The 17,011-nt window shown below is 34.2% G+C and overlaps 1 protein-coding gene across 1 annotated transcript in view; it reads right to left on the bottom strand.

The window, feature by feature from the left end:
* LOC116461778 (disintegrin and metalloproteinase domain-containing protein 5) overlaps nt 1-17,011 on the bottom strand; it is a 128,337-nt gene that overhangs the window by 23,382 nt on the left and 87,944 nt on the right. The window contains exons 17-20 of the mRNA XM_058433413.1: nt 10,349-10,435; nt 9,629-9,743; nt 2,780-2,942; nt 1,402-1,452 (exon numbers count right to left, since the gene is read on the bottom strand). Coding sequence (XP_058289396.1) covers nt 1,402-1,452; nt 2,780-2,942; nt 9,629-9,743; nt 10,349-10,435 — 416 coding nt within the window. The remainder of the gene's footprint in view (nt 1-1,401; nt 1,453-2,779; nt 2,943-9,628; nt 9,744-10,348; nt 10,436-17,011) is intronic.

Raw genomic sequence — 17,011 nt, 5'->3', positions numbered from 1 at the left:
ATATCATTTTATTACATGATAGTAATTTGTATCATTTCTTTTTTTATTTTGAACTATTAGCTAATGTTTATCAATTATATTAATCTTTTCAAAGAAACAGTTTTTGTCTTTGCTTATGTTTTTTCTGTTTATTTTCCTTTACATTATTTCTGCTCTTTAGTATTTCCTTCCATCCACAATTTTTGAGTGTAAATAGCTCCTTTTTCTATCTTTTTGGTAGGAATTATAATAAAAACACTTTTAATTATTTTTCTCTTCTATAATATGCATCACAAAATGATCAAAGTAAGGATCAAAGATAATCTTGCCTAGAAAGCAGAGATATGATTAATTTTTGTAGAACCTAAAACAGCCACCAGCATTGACAATAGAATTAGGATGATGATGGCCCATACTTAACAGTGCTTCTCTTAAAAGTAGGAATTCCCTCACTGCAAATATTTATCTCAATATTTGCTAAATGAATCATCACAGTCAGTGTTTAACTTTGCACTCCAAGGATGAAGAGAGAACGTGAGAAATAATATTGGATGCTACTTGAAATACTCTCTCATTTTATACTCTATCCAACATTTGGTAGGGAAAATCTGTATATACTGATAGTAAAAGAAGAATATCTAATTTTATAAAATATTGTATTTGATTCTTCCATAATCTGATCACTAAATTTACTATCTCAGATGAATTGAGACAGGGAAATGAATGATAATTTCAAGGCTCAAACTTACTCTCAGTAATTTTTTTTTCTGAAATACTAGCAGAACTATAAGCACCTATGACATCATTTAGAGCAGGGGTCCCCAACCCCACAGCCATGGCCTCTTAGGAAGCAGGCCACCAGGCAACCTACAGAATGGGAGAAAATTTTTGCAATCTACTCATCTGACAAAGGGCTAATATCCAGAATCTACAAAGAACACAAACAAATTTACAAGAAAAAAACAAACAACCCCATCAACAAGTGGGCGAAGGATATGAACAGACACTTCTCAAAAGAAGACATTTATGCAGCCAACAGACACATGAAAAAATGCTCATCATCACTGGCCATCAGAGAAACGCAAATCAAAACCACAATGAGATACCATCTCATACCAGTTAGAATGGCGATCATTAAAAAGTCAGGAAACAACAGGTGCTGGAGAGGATGTGGAGAAATAGGAACACTTTTACACTGTTGGTGGGACTGTAAACTACTTCAACCATTGTGGAAATGGTTGTTTTCCAGCACACCAACATGGCACATGTATGAATATGTAGCAAACCTGCACATTGTGCACATATACCCTAGAACTTAAAGTATAATTAAAAAAATATATATATATATATATTTTTAAGTGCTCCTAAGCAATGATCAAAACTTACAGTGCAAAATGATTCAACACATAGTTCTATACTCACCTTTCACTGAGGGATGACTTGCTGTTACTGCTGCTTTCTTCTGACACAGAGCTATAAAATTGATAAACTTTGTTTTAAAGTGAGGAAAATTGTAATTCTTGAATAATTAAATAACTGAATGAAAACTGTTCTTCAAAGAAACAGTGATTCAAATAAATGGAAGGTCTTCTTTTAACAACTTAAACAGGTACCGTTTCAATATTAGAACAAATGCCATCAGTTACCTCAGTCTGGTAATTGAGTCTTCTCATTCTCATTCTACATTTAATCAAGAATTTATGTTTGTAAACCCACATTTATATAGGCGGGTCCCCTTATTTTATGATATCACTAATTCCTCAGTTCCAATAAGCCAAACCATAAAGTAGCACTAAAAAATTTTAAATACTTTTTCTTTACAGCTCAATATCTTTCTTTCTCTCAGAAAATATAAACATGTTTTATCTTTGCATCAGTTCTCGGAGGGTAAAACTAGATGTAAACATATCTGTGATGAAATATTGTAAATTATGAATAAGGGGCTCAATATGATGTTTAAAAATTTGTGCAACTGATTACAGATAGCATGATGATTTCACTCATTAAATTGATGTACTCAAAATTTTAGTTATATTGAAAAGCTATTATTATCTCCCATTCTGTAGAGTTATAGAGAATAATCTTAAGTAAATAGAGATTAAACCACTTACTCACGGTATCACAGTGTTACATGCAAGATTGATAACCAGGTTTCCTGAAGCTAAGTGTAATTCTCCTCCTACATGGTGGTGCCTCCTGTCTCTTTAACCTGACACTATTAACTACACATGTAGTTTCTAATTAAGAAATGATTTTACAAATCAGCTATATCTATATTTAGAAAAATAAGTATTGTCAAAATAGGTTTATAGATATTATCTCTGATTGAGAAGGTGTTCTAATAAGGATTTTATCACTGGCCTGAGAATCTGTATCTAATAAATTTAGGTTTTGGAAGTTCCCTTGAAATGCAGTGTCATATAATTCTAATGGAGCTCATAGGTGATATGACTGTATGGACAGGGTTGGTGAACTAAGAGGCTAAATAAACCTCCAAAATTCCCCTGGCAGCCATATCTGCTCTTACCATGATACTAGTGGTAAACTGTGTGGTTTTAGTAATTTGTAAGAGAAGAAAAAATATTAAAACAAATAACAAAGGGCATCAAACCGTTTTCAAAATGTCTCCCTGAGCCTCTCTTTATATTGCCTTACCTACAGTTGGAGATTATTCCTCATGAAACATAAATACATTTTTCTTGTCTTTCTTAATGTAATAAGAGTAAATATATGAATATATATATATTTTTACATATATATGTGTGTATATATACGTTTACATATATATGTACATACATACCTGTCACTTTCAGTTTCCCCTCTATAGCATAGCTCTCTCAATTTTTTCCGTTTTATTAAAATGGCAGTAGTAATAAGAAGCACAGGTAGAGAAATGTAGAAAATGAGTTGAAACCATTGTTTTTGAAAAGTGGCATGTCTTCCCTCCTCCATGTAACTTTTCTCTGGAATGAAAAATAGCAATTTTAAGTTACATCAGAGATTTTATTATCCCAGTGAAAAGGAGAAGATATCATTACCAACATCATTTCCAAACATCAAACATTTCTTTCATATATATAAAGTGAATATAATAAAAACAAAAACACTAATGTACCAAATGGGATGTTACTAGTGTTTTATTGATGATTTTTGAGTTCTCAACCTTCCACCATATGATGAACTAATATCTTATTCTATCAGTTTCTCTGGAGAACCCTGACTAATACAGATTTTGGTACCAAGATATGAGGTGCTGCTCTAACAAATACCTAAAAATATAGCAGTGGCTTTGGACTGGGTAATGGGTAGAGGTTGGAATCATTTTAAGGTGTAAACTAAAAAAAGCCTAGATTGCAATAAAGGACTGTTGATAGAAATATAGATATTAAAGGTGATTCTGGTGAGGGCACTGAGAGAAAAGAGAACGCCTACCTCTTTTCAGAGAATACATACATAATCGTGAACAGAATGTTGGGAGAAATATGAATATTAAAGGTACTTCTAGTGAGGTCTTAGACAGAAGTAAAGCAACATGTTATTGGACAATGAAGGAAAAGTCGTTTCTGTTAAAAAGTGGCAAAGACTTGGCTAATTTGTGTTCTAAAGTTTTGTGAAAGATAGAGTTTGCAAGCTGACATTGGATAAAAGCTGAGGTGACCCCTAGGCAAAATGTTCAAGATATGGCCTGAGTCCTCCTGACTGCTTATGGTAAAATGAAAGAGAGGAGAGATGGATTAAAGAAGTAATTGAAATAATTGTTAACCAGAAATTCTCAGCCTATCCATATTTCCCAAAATCATAAAACGTGTTCTGGAGAGAATACTAAGGGTGTGGCTAGAAAATCATTTGATAAAGAGATTATGGATGTGAATAATGGATTTAATCAGCCATCTCAGCAGAAATCAGAAACATAAGACAATACCAGCATAGATGGAATTATACTGGCAGAGACATTGCCAGTTGGAAATGAAGGAAAAAGAATGGGACAAAAGGGCTATTTTGCTATGAGTATGCTTTATCTTTCAAGAAAAGTAAGGAATAATTGCGCCATTGACTCAAAGATTATCAAGGTGCCACAGACCAAACGATCAAGGCTGCATTCTCTTTGGTTATAGAGGGTGGGGCCTCCTTTTAATTTCAGTGGACCAGGTTGCCCTAGCCCAGTGGGTGGGACATTGTAAAGATAGTATGAACAGGAAGGCTCCCAAGCCAAGGGAGTGGGGCTGCCACTTAGGATAGTGGAAGTAATGTACCACCTCAGTGAGCCTGGAAGGAAGAACATTAAGCCAAATAGGATTTGGATAGGATTTAATTTACATCTCAGTTCATATGGGAGATTAAAGATAAAGCAATTGAAGCGTCTGGTGTGCAGTGTATGGCCAACTCTCAAGCCTAAGATACAATGGAACTTGCACTGCTAGGTTTTGGAATTTCTTGAAACGCATCACCTCTTCCTTCCTTCTAATTTCTCCCTTTTGGAATGGGAATGTCTGTCCTATGCTTATCTCACCACTATATTTTTGAAACCGGGCCAGGCGCAGTGGCTTATACCTGTAATCCCAGCACTTTGGGAGGCCCAGGCAGGTGGATCAGGAGGTCAGGATATCAAGACCATCCTGGCTAACACAGTGAAACCCCGTCTCTACTAAAAATACAAAAAATTAGCCAGGCGTGGTGGTGGGTGCCTGTAGTCCCAGCTACTCGGGAGGCTGAGGCAGGAGAATGGCGTGAACCCGGGAGGTGGAGCTTGCAGTGAGCAGAGATCGCGCCACTGCACTCCAGCCTGGGCAACAGAGCAAGACTCCATCTCAAAATAAATAAATAAATAAAATATATTTTGGAAACACATAATTTATCTGGTTTTACGTGTTCACAGTTGGGGAGAAACTTTGTCTCAAGATAAATCATATCTCAAATGTTACCCATTCCTGATTTAGATGCTATTCAGATGAACTTTCTACTTAAAATTGATGCTGGAATGGCTTAAGGCTTTTGGGACTCTTGGGATGGGATGAATTTTTTTTGCATGTAAGAAGAACATGAATTTGGGGAACACAGAGTGGAATTTTATGGACTGAATTGTGTCCCCCTAAATCATATGTTTAAGCCTCAACCCGCAGTGTGATGATATTTGGAGATGAGGACTTTGAGAAATAATTAGGGTTAAATGAGGTAGTAAGTGTGGGGTCCTAATCTGATGGAAATGTTGTCTTCATAAAAAGAGGAGGAGAGACCAGAATGCATGTGCTCCCTCCCTCCCTCTCTTTCTGTCTCTCTCTCTCTATCTCTCTCTCTCTCCATTCACAGAATTATTGTTGAAAAGATGTGGCAAAATTACTATTAATTGCAGTTTACATCATTTCAAAAATGTTCATCCCCAAAAATAAACAAATAGACTTCTCAATATAGTGACAATCCATTGATAAAACTTATGCACAAATATCAGTAGATTTTCTACATGTAACAAGTAATGTTGAAATACAATGACAGAAAATATCTCCCAATAACCAATTTTTAACAAAACCATGCCCTTTTTAAAAATGATAAATTTCTGATCTATAAGATCCTATTATACCTATACAGGGATGAAAGAGACAAAAAGATACCACTTCATACCCATCAGGATGGCTACAATCAGAAAAAAAAAAAAAGAAAATAACAAGTGTTGACAAGGGTGTGGAGAAATTGAAACAGAAAATAACTTGTACACTGCTAGTGGGGATGTAAAACAAAGTCGCTGCTGGAAAATAGTATGGTGATTCCTCAAAATATTTAGAAATATAATCACCATATGATAAAGCAAGTTCACTTCTGGACGTATACACAAAATAACTGAAAACAGGGTCTTGAGATATTTGTAAGCCCATAGTCACAGAAACATTATTCACAATAGCCCAAACGTGGAAGAAACCCAAGTATCCATTGACAGATGAACGGCTAAACAAAATGTGGTATATACATACAATAAAATGTTATTCAACCTTTAAAAGAAATGAAATTCTGACACACACTACAATATGTATGAACCTTAAGGACATCAGGCTTAGTGAAAAAAGCCAGGCTTTTTCAAAAAAGACAAACAGCATGATTCATTCCATTTATGAGTTCCTGAAGTTGTCAAATTCAGAGACAGAAAATAGAGTAATAGTTAGCAGGGCCTGGGAAGAGGAGGAATGAGAGCTTATTGTTTAATCGATTTACAGTTTTGGCTTTGCAACACGGAAAGAGCTCTGCAGAGGGATGATGTTGCACAACAATGTACTTAATGTCGTGGAATTATACACTTAAGCATTCAGATGGTAAATTTTATGAGTATTGTACAACACTTAAGTGTGTGTGTGTGTGTGTGTTTGCATGCGTATGTTATAAAAGGTCAAACAAACCCATAGAATACAGAGACAAAGGTGATGAAATAGTAATTCACAGAAAAATTATAAATTTCCTATCACCATCAAGTAACTGGGAAGGCCCATAACATTAAAGAAATATAAGTAGAATGTAATTTTTTCTGGTCTATGAGCTTGTCAAATATTAAAAGGGTTAATAATAACCTCTGAAAATCAGGAATGTATATAGTATTATTAATGGTCATCTCTGATGGTTAGGATAAAATGAAAAACTATGGAAAGGAAAATCATAAAGTGAGATTAAAATATAGTCTTTATAATTTTATATACTAAGTAGACAATTAGGCAAAAATATATGTGAATTTAGACTCCAGCATATGCAAAAAGCAGATAGTCATACATATAAGCACATACATATTAAATTATGTACATATTTTTATATGATGATATCTATATACATAGTGCTATAAAACAGATTATAAGTTCCTTGAAAATATTCATGAAATAGTAACAAAAGTCAATAATGTTTTTGGCTTACAATTAAAGCAATCACAAAATCCATAATTTGACAATTTTTCTGGGTCATATTATGTTAACACAAATCAGTGATATTAAAAGTAAGCAGAATGGGGATAATGAAATAAACCTGGACTCACTTAGATGACCTTTGCAACCCAAACCCTTTATGTCCTAAAAAGCATTCAGGATCACAAGTGTTTCTCCCACACTGAGTCCAGGCTTTATTGGGGAAAGCCCAAGGCCTCCTTGACTGGGTACAGGGCCTCCAAAGGGACTACATGGGGACAAAACATACAGCCAACTAACATATCAGCCCAGGTCCTTCAGGTAGACCTGTAAGCCCCAGCATGGAAGAGATGAAAGAAGAGCCCACGGCAGCTGGCTAAAGGAAACTAGTTGGGTTAGAAGGTTTTCTCTGACTGCAGGCTCATGTGCTGTGACCTGGACTTCCATCTGGACTTAAGAGTGGTAGGCCTAGGATATCAATCATACAGCTTTGCCTAGAACTTATCCTAGTTGTAGTACTGAAAGTCTTACATAGTAGTGAATCTGTCACTGGGATAGAAAAATTTCTGGTTGGCAACTAGTGTGGAAGGTTGCAGGGAAAAGAAAAAAATATAAAATATTAATATAAAACAAAATATAAAAGATGAAAACATAGGGACTAAAAGCAACACCGTTTTAGTGTCAAATGACTAATGCACCAATTATCCATCTTCTATAGTTGCTATTGCTGCTTTCTTTTCTTTTTCTTCCCATTACTGCTGATGTTGGCAACCACAATCTGTGTGTTCACTCTGATTAATGTAACTTAAGTGTGCAATTTAAAGGTATCAAAAGCATCAGTGTTAACAGTCCATCTTTGACTTATACTACAGAATAACTGTTGTGCTTTGTAACAAGATAGCACAGGTATAATTTTTCAAATTGAGAATATTGTAACTGTGTTTTCTAAGAACTTGGATAATGAAAATTAGAATAATTATAATACAAACACCAGCATGACCCAGATATCACAGATAAGGAGGCTAAATGACTGTATTATTATTATTATTATTATTAGAGTTGGAGTCTCACTCTGTCACCTAGTCTGGAGTGTAGTGGCATGCCCTCAGCTCACTGCAACCTCCACCTCCCAAGTTCAAGCAATTAGCTAATTTATGTTCTTTCTTTTAAAGTCTTACATTTATGTACCTTCAGGATATATAATAATATAGGCTGAAAATTTTAAATAAAAGTAGAAATTTAAATAAAAATAAAAATAAAAATTTAAATGCCCAGTAAAGGATTTTTAAAGAGTTAAATTGCTGTATTATAGGACTTTCTGTTTCTCAATGTAAACTACTGTTTACTGAAAATACATAATTCAAATAAACATCTATTTTTCATGTTATCATGTGAAAATAATACACGCATATAGTTTTAGGTTATAGGCTAAATTATTATGGGGTTTTTTTTGTCTGATACATAGTTTGATGTGGCTTTGTATTGTCTCTTTAAAAAGTCGATCGGCCGGGCCCAGTGGCTCATGCCTGTAATCCCAGCACTTTGGGAGGCTGAGGCGGGCAGATCACGAGGTCGGGAGATCGAGACCACGGTGAAACCCCGTCTCTACTAAAAATACAAAAAATTAGCCGGGCGTGTTGGCGGGCGCCTGTAGTCCCAGCTACTCGGGAGGCTGAGGCAGGAGAATCGCGTGAACCCGGGAGGCGGAGCTTGCAGTGAGCGGAGATGGCGCCACTGCACTCCAGCCTGGGACACAGAGCGAGACTCCGTCTCAAAAAAAAAAAAAAAAAAAAAAAAAAAAAAAAAAAAAAAAAGTCGATCAACCTAGGTATGCGTTTATGTAGCATCCAAGCTACAGATAAGTCTGCCCCAAAGTTTCAGGGCTTTCTTGCAAGGTCCTAAAAGAGATGGGGGTAGAGGCCTGGCCAACATGGTGAAACCCCATCTCTACTGAAAATACAAAAATAAGCCAGGCATGGTGGTGGGCACCTGTAATCCCAGCTATTTGGGAGGCTGAGGCTGGAGAATTGCTTGAACCCAGGAGGCGGAGGTTGCAGTGAGCGGAGATCGTGCCATTGCACTACAGCCTGGGCAACAAGAGCGAAACTCCGTCTCACACACAAAAAAAGAGAGAGATGGGGGGTAGAGTTCACAGCCCATCTATGCTCCCAGTTATTTTGGGTAGGCTCATACCTTCTAGAACCAGGGTATGCCCTTCACCTCCAGTTGACCCCAATTCATCCAGCCTGATTAATCTCAAAATGCTACTCAGGAACATCAGGACAGAATTAGAAAGAGCAAATTTCCAAAGATTAACATGGAGCCCTTACAATGCATGAGAAAGATAACAAATTATAAGTGAATAAGAAGAAAAGATAGCCTGAAAGATTCTAGGGGCATTCATATAATAATGACTATACTGACACTATTATAAAGTCTAGTTTATAGGAGTTTATATAAATATAGTAAATATAAATATAATAGTAAATATAAATATAGGAGATAATCCAAAGTGAACAGTTTAAATTAACTGGTCAAATTTTACACACCAAAATTTTTACTTTTAAAACTACCTACCATTGGCCATACTTTTTCTCAGTAAACAATGTCAATGCTGATATAGAAAGAACAGTACAAACTTGCACTGTCAAAATTTTTTAAATCTTACAAATAAAATAAAAGCATGTTGACATTAGTTGCTTTGTAATCTGGCTTGAAACCTATAATTTACTATCTTACATACTGTACATAATTAATACAATTTTAAGAACACTAACCAGTTGGTGGTACTAAGTGTCCATCATCAGTACTTCCAAATGCTCCTTGCTTTGGTTTGCAGTAAGGAGGATTATATCCCTTTTCACAATGGCAATGGTTAAAATTGTTGCAAACCTTAAATAATAAAAAAAAGAATAATTTCGATGGAGACTAATGAATAATCTATACTTACTCCACAGAGTATCTCATTCTAGAGAATTTATCTAAATAGATAAATGTGTCAAATTTTCCCTTGCTAATGTTCATACTATGCAAAGCACATCTAGCTTTTGTTGTCAAATCAAATTTTTTCTAAAAAATTCTTTTAACTCCTCCCATAGCCAGGCTCAAACACCTCAAATTACCAGTAACCTGTCACTAATTATAACCTACTTGCTAGCTGACAGCCCAGACTCTAAATTAACTTGCAGCACTAGCAAGAAAATTCTAATGGTCTTTATTTACCAGTTTCTATCTTCTATTGCTTATAGCACACCCTCCTCACATATCCATCAAACATTTAATACATCCAGAATCATCTTAAATGTTTTCTCTTTGTCTTCTCTAATAAATAGTTTGATAAGTTTCTTAAGAAGACAAAATTGAGGTTATAAATTATAGACTGTTAAATGACACCAAATGACATAAAAACGGCAAACAAAAAAAGTCATTTATTTTTTTAAATCCTCAAATTGATTGTTAAAAGCAAGTTGTTTAAAATAAACATTGCAGATACTTACTCCAAGACGATTACAATGATCAGAAGCATTACACAATTTAAAATTCATCAGGAATCTAACATGTTTACAACGCGTTTTGAAACAATACTAAAAACAAAGCAAAAAAAGTACAAAATAAAATCAGTCAAAAAATCAGATTTTGTGCATGGCCAACACATTTAAAAGTTCAAGAAAATACTAGAATTCATATTATCAAAAATTTGCACTAAAAAGCTGTAAGTGTTCAGTGGAAAACAAAAAATTGTGACTACACTGAAGTAAACATGAAATAAACTATGTACTTTCAGTTTGTAAAGATGTAATCATATGTAAGAAGCCAGAGGTGTTATTTTCTTTCCATTTAGTACCAGAAGTCAACTTAGATAAATTACTGGAAAAAATAACTTGATTAGTCCTTTGAGTTCAAGAATTATCTGAAGAACATTTTAAAATATACCCATGTGTGGGCTCCCCTTGAGAGCATTATATCAAAAACTCTGGGGAGAGGATCCAATTGTTTCTCAGGAGCAGCCAGGTTTGAGAACTATTGAGCAGAGAAGTGAGATCTTAAAATCATGAGTATGAGCAGCAAAGGAAGATAGTTTACTATTCCATATGACAAAATACAAAGAAAGAGGGAAGAAAGGACAATAGGCATTATATGAGGTATTATATGAGGTAACAGGACAATGGGAAACTCCCCTTGGTGAGATGGATAAAAGGCCTTCTAAGAAAGAAAAGTTTCATGGGTGAATTTAAATTTTTCTAATTTATGACATACATTTATGTGATCTTCTTCAATTATCAAAAAACTGTCACTAAATTCACCATGTTGTGAAAGAGTTTTATACTTGGAGTGAGTTTTGTCTTTGGGTCATAATAATGACTACATGCAGAAACAGGAGAGTCAGGACTCTGTAATAGAGGTTTGAGCTAATATCATTTAGATTTCAAGGGTAAGGGAGGCTTCAGATCATATTTGTATTCCACATGTTTCAAAATGAGCAAGAAGTAACAGGGACTCTGTTTTTTTTATGTGCTATTTATTATCAAAATGTTACTAAATAGAAATAAATTTGTATTTAGCAAGTCTACTCAGAAGCTCTCTCTCAAAAGCAGTATGTTAATTTAACTTCACATAGTATCTTTTTGACTTAAATCAATTAGAATATTAAAATCTATTAAATATGTTGTTAATTTGTAGAATATTACATGTTTCCAATAATATTGCATAAGTATATTGTGCTATATTAATTGTTAATGTTGTTTTCATATTTTGGTATGTTATATAAATAATAATAATGTGCATTATATTATAGTAGAACATAATAGTCTAATAATAGTCAGTTTAATTAAAGTATTCATCTACCAATCAGGAAAAAATCAGAGTCCATTATAAAAAGTAAAAACCAACATACATTTGGCTTTTCTGTTGAAACAATAAACACAATTCAAAAAATGTTATCACAAAAACCATGCTAATGAAGAAAAATTTTTGCTCACATAATATCTTACTCAGCCAAAACTATTATTCATTTGAGATCTTCAGCTCTTGTCTACAGATTTACTCACTAATAATGTATGCAAAATTACTAGATTATATGTCAGAACATCAAAAAATTTACGCATAAAAATTACTAAAATGTTATATTACTCTTAAAAGAGGTGTGAAGATGATTAATAACATATACTGCTGAACTGGTAAATAAATAGGGAAAATGGAGAATTGCATAACTTTTCAATATTCTATTTAAACATTCTTTAAGAGGCCCACCTAAGGTCTACCTAAAGATTTAATCATTTGAGTGAAAATTCATACCACGTAAAGACATTACCAGGTGAATGGGTAGAACAAAAAGGAGAGATGGAAACATAATAAATATATTAGCACAGGACGCTTGTTTGAATGTGCAGGTCTGAGACCCCTTTCTCTATCCAGAGACATAAGAAAAACTGTGGGAGTGAGAAAATTGGGACCTAATGAAGAACTCCACCACACCTCTCCCCTACAGAGAGACATGCTGGCCTGAGGAATCTCCTATCCTTCTAGGAGGCACCAGCAAAGACCATGGAGAGCCCCAGTGGCAATAGGTAAACGAAGCCAACCAAATAACATTATAAAGGCTCTAAACATTGAACTGCCTTTGGAACAGCCCACAAAAGAAGGCCAAGACCTAAACAAGATCACTTCCTGCTAAAACAGTGCTTTATATTTGACACAGAGTCTCCTAACATAATAAATACAATTTCTGGATGCAACTAAGTCATTCCAAGAGCTTAGAAAATCACAACTTGAATGATAAAACACAACCAACTGATATCAGAACCAAGATGATTCAGATGATGGGATTACATGACAAGGATTGTAAAGCAGCTATTATAAAAAAATCAATAATCAATTACAAATCTTCTTGAAACAAACAAAAAAATACAAAAATCTTAGCAAAGGAACAGGTGATATAAAAATAAACCAAATGGGAATTATAGAATGAAAAAATACAATAACCTAAATTTAAAAAAAAAAAGCCAAGTGACTGAGCTCAAATCAGTAAACTTAAAATAGCAAAGAAACATTTATCAAAAATCTTGGAACACCACAAAGGAAGAAAAAAACAAGGAAAGGAAGATGAGTAAATAAAATGGACTATCCACTTCTTTATAGGTTTTTAAAATTATAGTTAATGATTGAAACAAAAATTATAACACCACCAATGATACTTAAATGTAGGGAAGGTAAATACAACTAAAATGGGAGTGAGGTTGTTTTCTCATTTCACTCAAAGTGACAAAATGTTTATAGTAGTAGCCTCTTTGGGCCACATACATACATCATAAAACCTTGAGCAGCCACTATGAAAACTACACAGAGATGGCTGACTTAGAAACACTATAACTGGATCAAGATAGCATCCTAAAACAATGTTTAAATCACCCATTGAAAGGCAAGAAAAGAGAAAAATAAGAATGGGAACCAGAGGAAACAAATAATGAAATAACATACTTAGGCAACAACATTATACCAACCAAAACACATGCCACACTGTATTAAAGGCATGACTCAACTATGTGATGCTTTTAAAAACTCACCCCAAATTCAATGGCAGAGATAGATTTAAATAGAAAGGACAGAAAAAATATATCATTCAAACATTTATCCATAAAAGCAGGAGTAGCTATATTTACATCTGATATATAGACTTCCAAGCAAAGAAAATTACTAAAGACAAATGAAGACATTATGTCATGATATGATAATCATTCCAACAATAATACACAATTATCCTAAATGTCTACACTGCAAACCACAAAGCCTCCAAACATGAGGCAAAAAGTAATAGCACTGAAAGGAAAATAAACAAATCCACAATTGCAGTTGGATATTTTGACACCTTTGTCTCAGCAATTTACAGAAATTATACAGAAAGTCAGCAGATATACAGGAATCTGAATAAAACAGGATTTAATTGATGCATATACAGGTCACTACAACCAGTATCAACAGAATATACATTTCTACAAGTGCCTATGGAATATGCAGCAAGATATATCATATTCCTTATCATAAAGAAAACCTCAACAAGTTTTTAAAAATTAAAATTATGAGAACATGATAATGATAAAATCAAACCTGAAATCAATAAAAGAAATACAACAGGAAAATCTCTAAATATGTTGAAATTAAACAATACATTTATAAATAATTCATGTATCAAATAACCCTCAAAGAAACTAAAAAAATACATAGAATCAAAAGAAAACAAAAATATACATTAAAATATGTAGGATGCAGCTACAACAGTTCTCAAAGGGAGATTTATAAGACCAAATGCTATAAATGAGAAGAAGCCTCAAAGCAATCATTGAAGTTACCACTTCAAGAAACTGGAAGAAAGGAAGAAGAAATTAAACGCCAAGCAAAAGAAAGTAAATGATAATAAAAGCAGAAATCAATGAAATTGATTGCAAGTTCTATATGAAATTAAAAGCTGGAAAATAATAAAGAAAACCATTATAACAAACAGTGGAGTCTTTAAAAATTTTCTATGAAATTAATAAATTTTTAGCAAGACTAAGAAAACCAATGAAACAAAAAGCAGGTTCTTTGAAAATTTTTTATGAAATTAATAACTTTAGCAAGACTGAGAAGTTAAAAAAAGAAGACACAAATCACCAATATCAGAAATGAGATAGAGGATATCACTGCAGATCCTGCAGCCATTACACAGAATTATAAAGAAATACTATGAACAACTTTACATTTATAAATTCAGGAACTGTGAGGAAATTGACCAATTTCTAGGAAACCATGAACAACCAAAAATCACCAAGAAACAGCTTATAATCTGAAGACCATTACAACAATTGAAGAAATTGAATTCATAGTTTAAAACCTCCTAAAATATGAAATTTCCAAGCCCAAATGATTTCACTAGAGAATTCTATCAACAGTTAAAGAAAAAATTAACATACATTTTACACAACCTCTTTCCAAAAATAGAAGAGTGAAAAACAGTTTTCAATTAATTTTATAATGCCATATAAAATGACCAAAATCAGATAAACACATTGCAACAAAAAAAAAACTACAGACCAATACCCCTCATGAATTTGGTTACAAAGATTATTCAACAAAATATTAGCAAACTAAATGCAACAACGTATAAAAAATTTATACACAATGACCAAGTGATATTAATACCAAGTATGTAATGCTGGTTCTACATTCAAAAATTGATTAATGTAATCCAACATTCAATAAACTAAAGAAGAAAACTCATGTGACCACATCAATCAACACACAAAAAGCATTTGACAAAATTCAAGACACAAGTATAATAAAAAGCTTCAATAAGTTAGCAGTAGAAGATGGTTAGCTCAACTTAAGGGGCATCTGCAAAAAAGAAAAAAAAGCCCTACATCTAACATCATACTTAGTGAGGAAAGACTTAATACATTCCTCTTAGATTAGGAAAAAGTCAGGGACATCCTCTCTCAACACTCTTATTCAACATTATACTGTAAGTTCTAACCACTGCAGTAAAGCAAGAAAAAGAAATAAAACATACACGGACTTAAAAGGAAAAACTAAAATGGTCTCTATTTCCAAATTATTTTCTACATAAAAAAATCCCAAGAAGTCCACAAACTCCTACAACTAATTTAACACAGGACAGTTGCAGGATAAAAGATCCACACTCAAAATTCAATAAGAAATGGGGAAAGGACTCTCTATCTAATAAATGGTTCTGGGATAGCTGGTTAGCCAAATGCAGAAGAATGAAACTGGACCCCTACCTTTCACAATATACAAAAATTAACTACCGAAGATGCATTCAAAACTTAAACCTAAAACCCGAAACTATAACAATTCCCGAAGAAAGTCTAGGAAACAACCCTTCTGGACAAAAAATTTAGGATTAAAACCCCAAATAGAACTTGGGACTAAAACTTCAAAAGCAAATGCAACAAAATAGATAGATAGGATTTAATTAAACTAAAAAAGTGTCTACATAGCAAAAAAATAACGACAGAGTAAACAGACAACCTACAGAATGGGAGAAAATATTTGCAAACTATGCATCCAACTAAGAACTGATATCCAGAATCCACCAGGAACGCAACAACTCAACTGAAAAACAAATAATCCCAGTAATAAGCGGGCAAAGAACATGAACAGACATCTCTCAAAAGAAGACATACGAGTGGCTAGCAAACATATGATAAAATGCTGAGCATCACCAAAGATCAGAGAAATGTAATTTAAAATTATGATGATGCCCCATCTCACACTAGTCAGAATGGCTATTTTTTTTTTTTTTTTTTTTTTGAGAGGGAGTCTCACTCTGTCGCCCAGGCTGGAGCTCAGCAGCGCAATCTCTGCTCACTGCAAGCTCCACCTCCCGGGTTCATGCCATTCCCCTGCCTCAGCCTCCCGAGTAGCTGGGACTACAGGCTCCTGCCACCAGGCCCGGCTAATATTTTTGTATCTTTTTTTCTTTTTTTTTATTATTATTATACTTTAAGTTTTAGGGTACATGTGCACAATGTGCAGGTTTGTTACATATGTATCCATGTGCCATGTTGGTGTGCTGCACCCATTAACTCATCATTTAGCATTAGGTATATCTCCTAATGCTGTCCCTCCCCGCTCCCCCAACCCCACAACAGTCCCCGGAGTATGATGTTCCCCTTCCTGTGTCCATGTGTTCTCATTGTTCAATTCCCACCTATGAGTGAGAACATGCGATGTTTGGTTTTTTGTCCTTGCGATAGTTTACTGAGAATGATGGTTTCCAGTTTCATCCATGTCCCTACAAACAACATGAACTCATCATTTTTTATGGCTGCATAGTATTCCACGGTGTATATGTGCCACATTTTCTTAATCCAGTCTATCGTTGTTGGACATTTGGGTTGGTTCCAACTCTTTGCTATTGTGAATAGTGCCACAATAAACATACGTGTGCATGTGTCTTTATAGCAGCATGATTTATAGTCCTTTGGGTATATACCCAGTAATGGGATGGCTGGGTCAAATGGTATTTCTATTTCTAGATCCCTGAGGAATCGCCACACTGACTTCCACAATGGTTGAACTAGTTTACAGTCCCACCAACAGTGTACAAGTGTTCCTATTTCTCCACATCCTCTCCAGCACCTGTTGTTTCCTGACTTTTTAATGAT

Source organism: Hylobates moloch, unplaced genomic scaffold (genome assembly GCF_009828535.3).
Source record: "Hylobates moloch isolate HMO894 unplaced genomic scaffold, HMol_V3 SCAFFOLD_22, whole genome shotgun sequence".
Taxonomy (NCBI): domain Eukaryota; kingdom Metazoa; phylum Chordata; class Mammalia; order Primates; family Hylobatidae; genus Hylobates; species Hylobates moloch.
The sequence above is the reverse complement of the archived record's forward strand: the minus strand, read 5'-3'. Positions and strand labels throughout refer to the sequence as shown.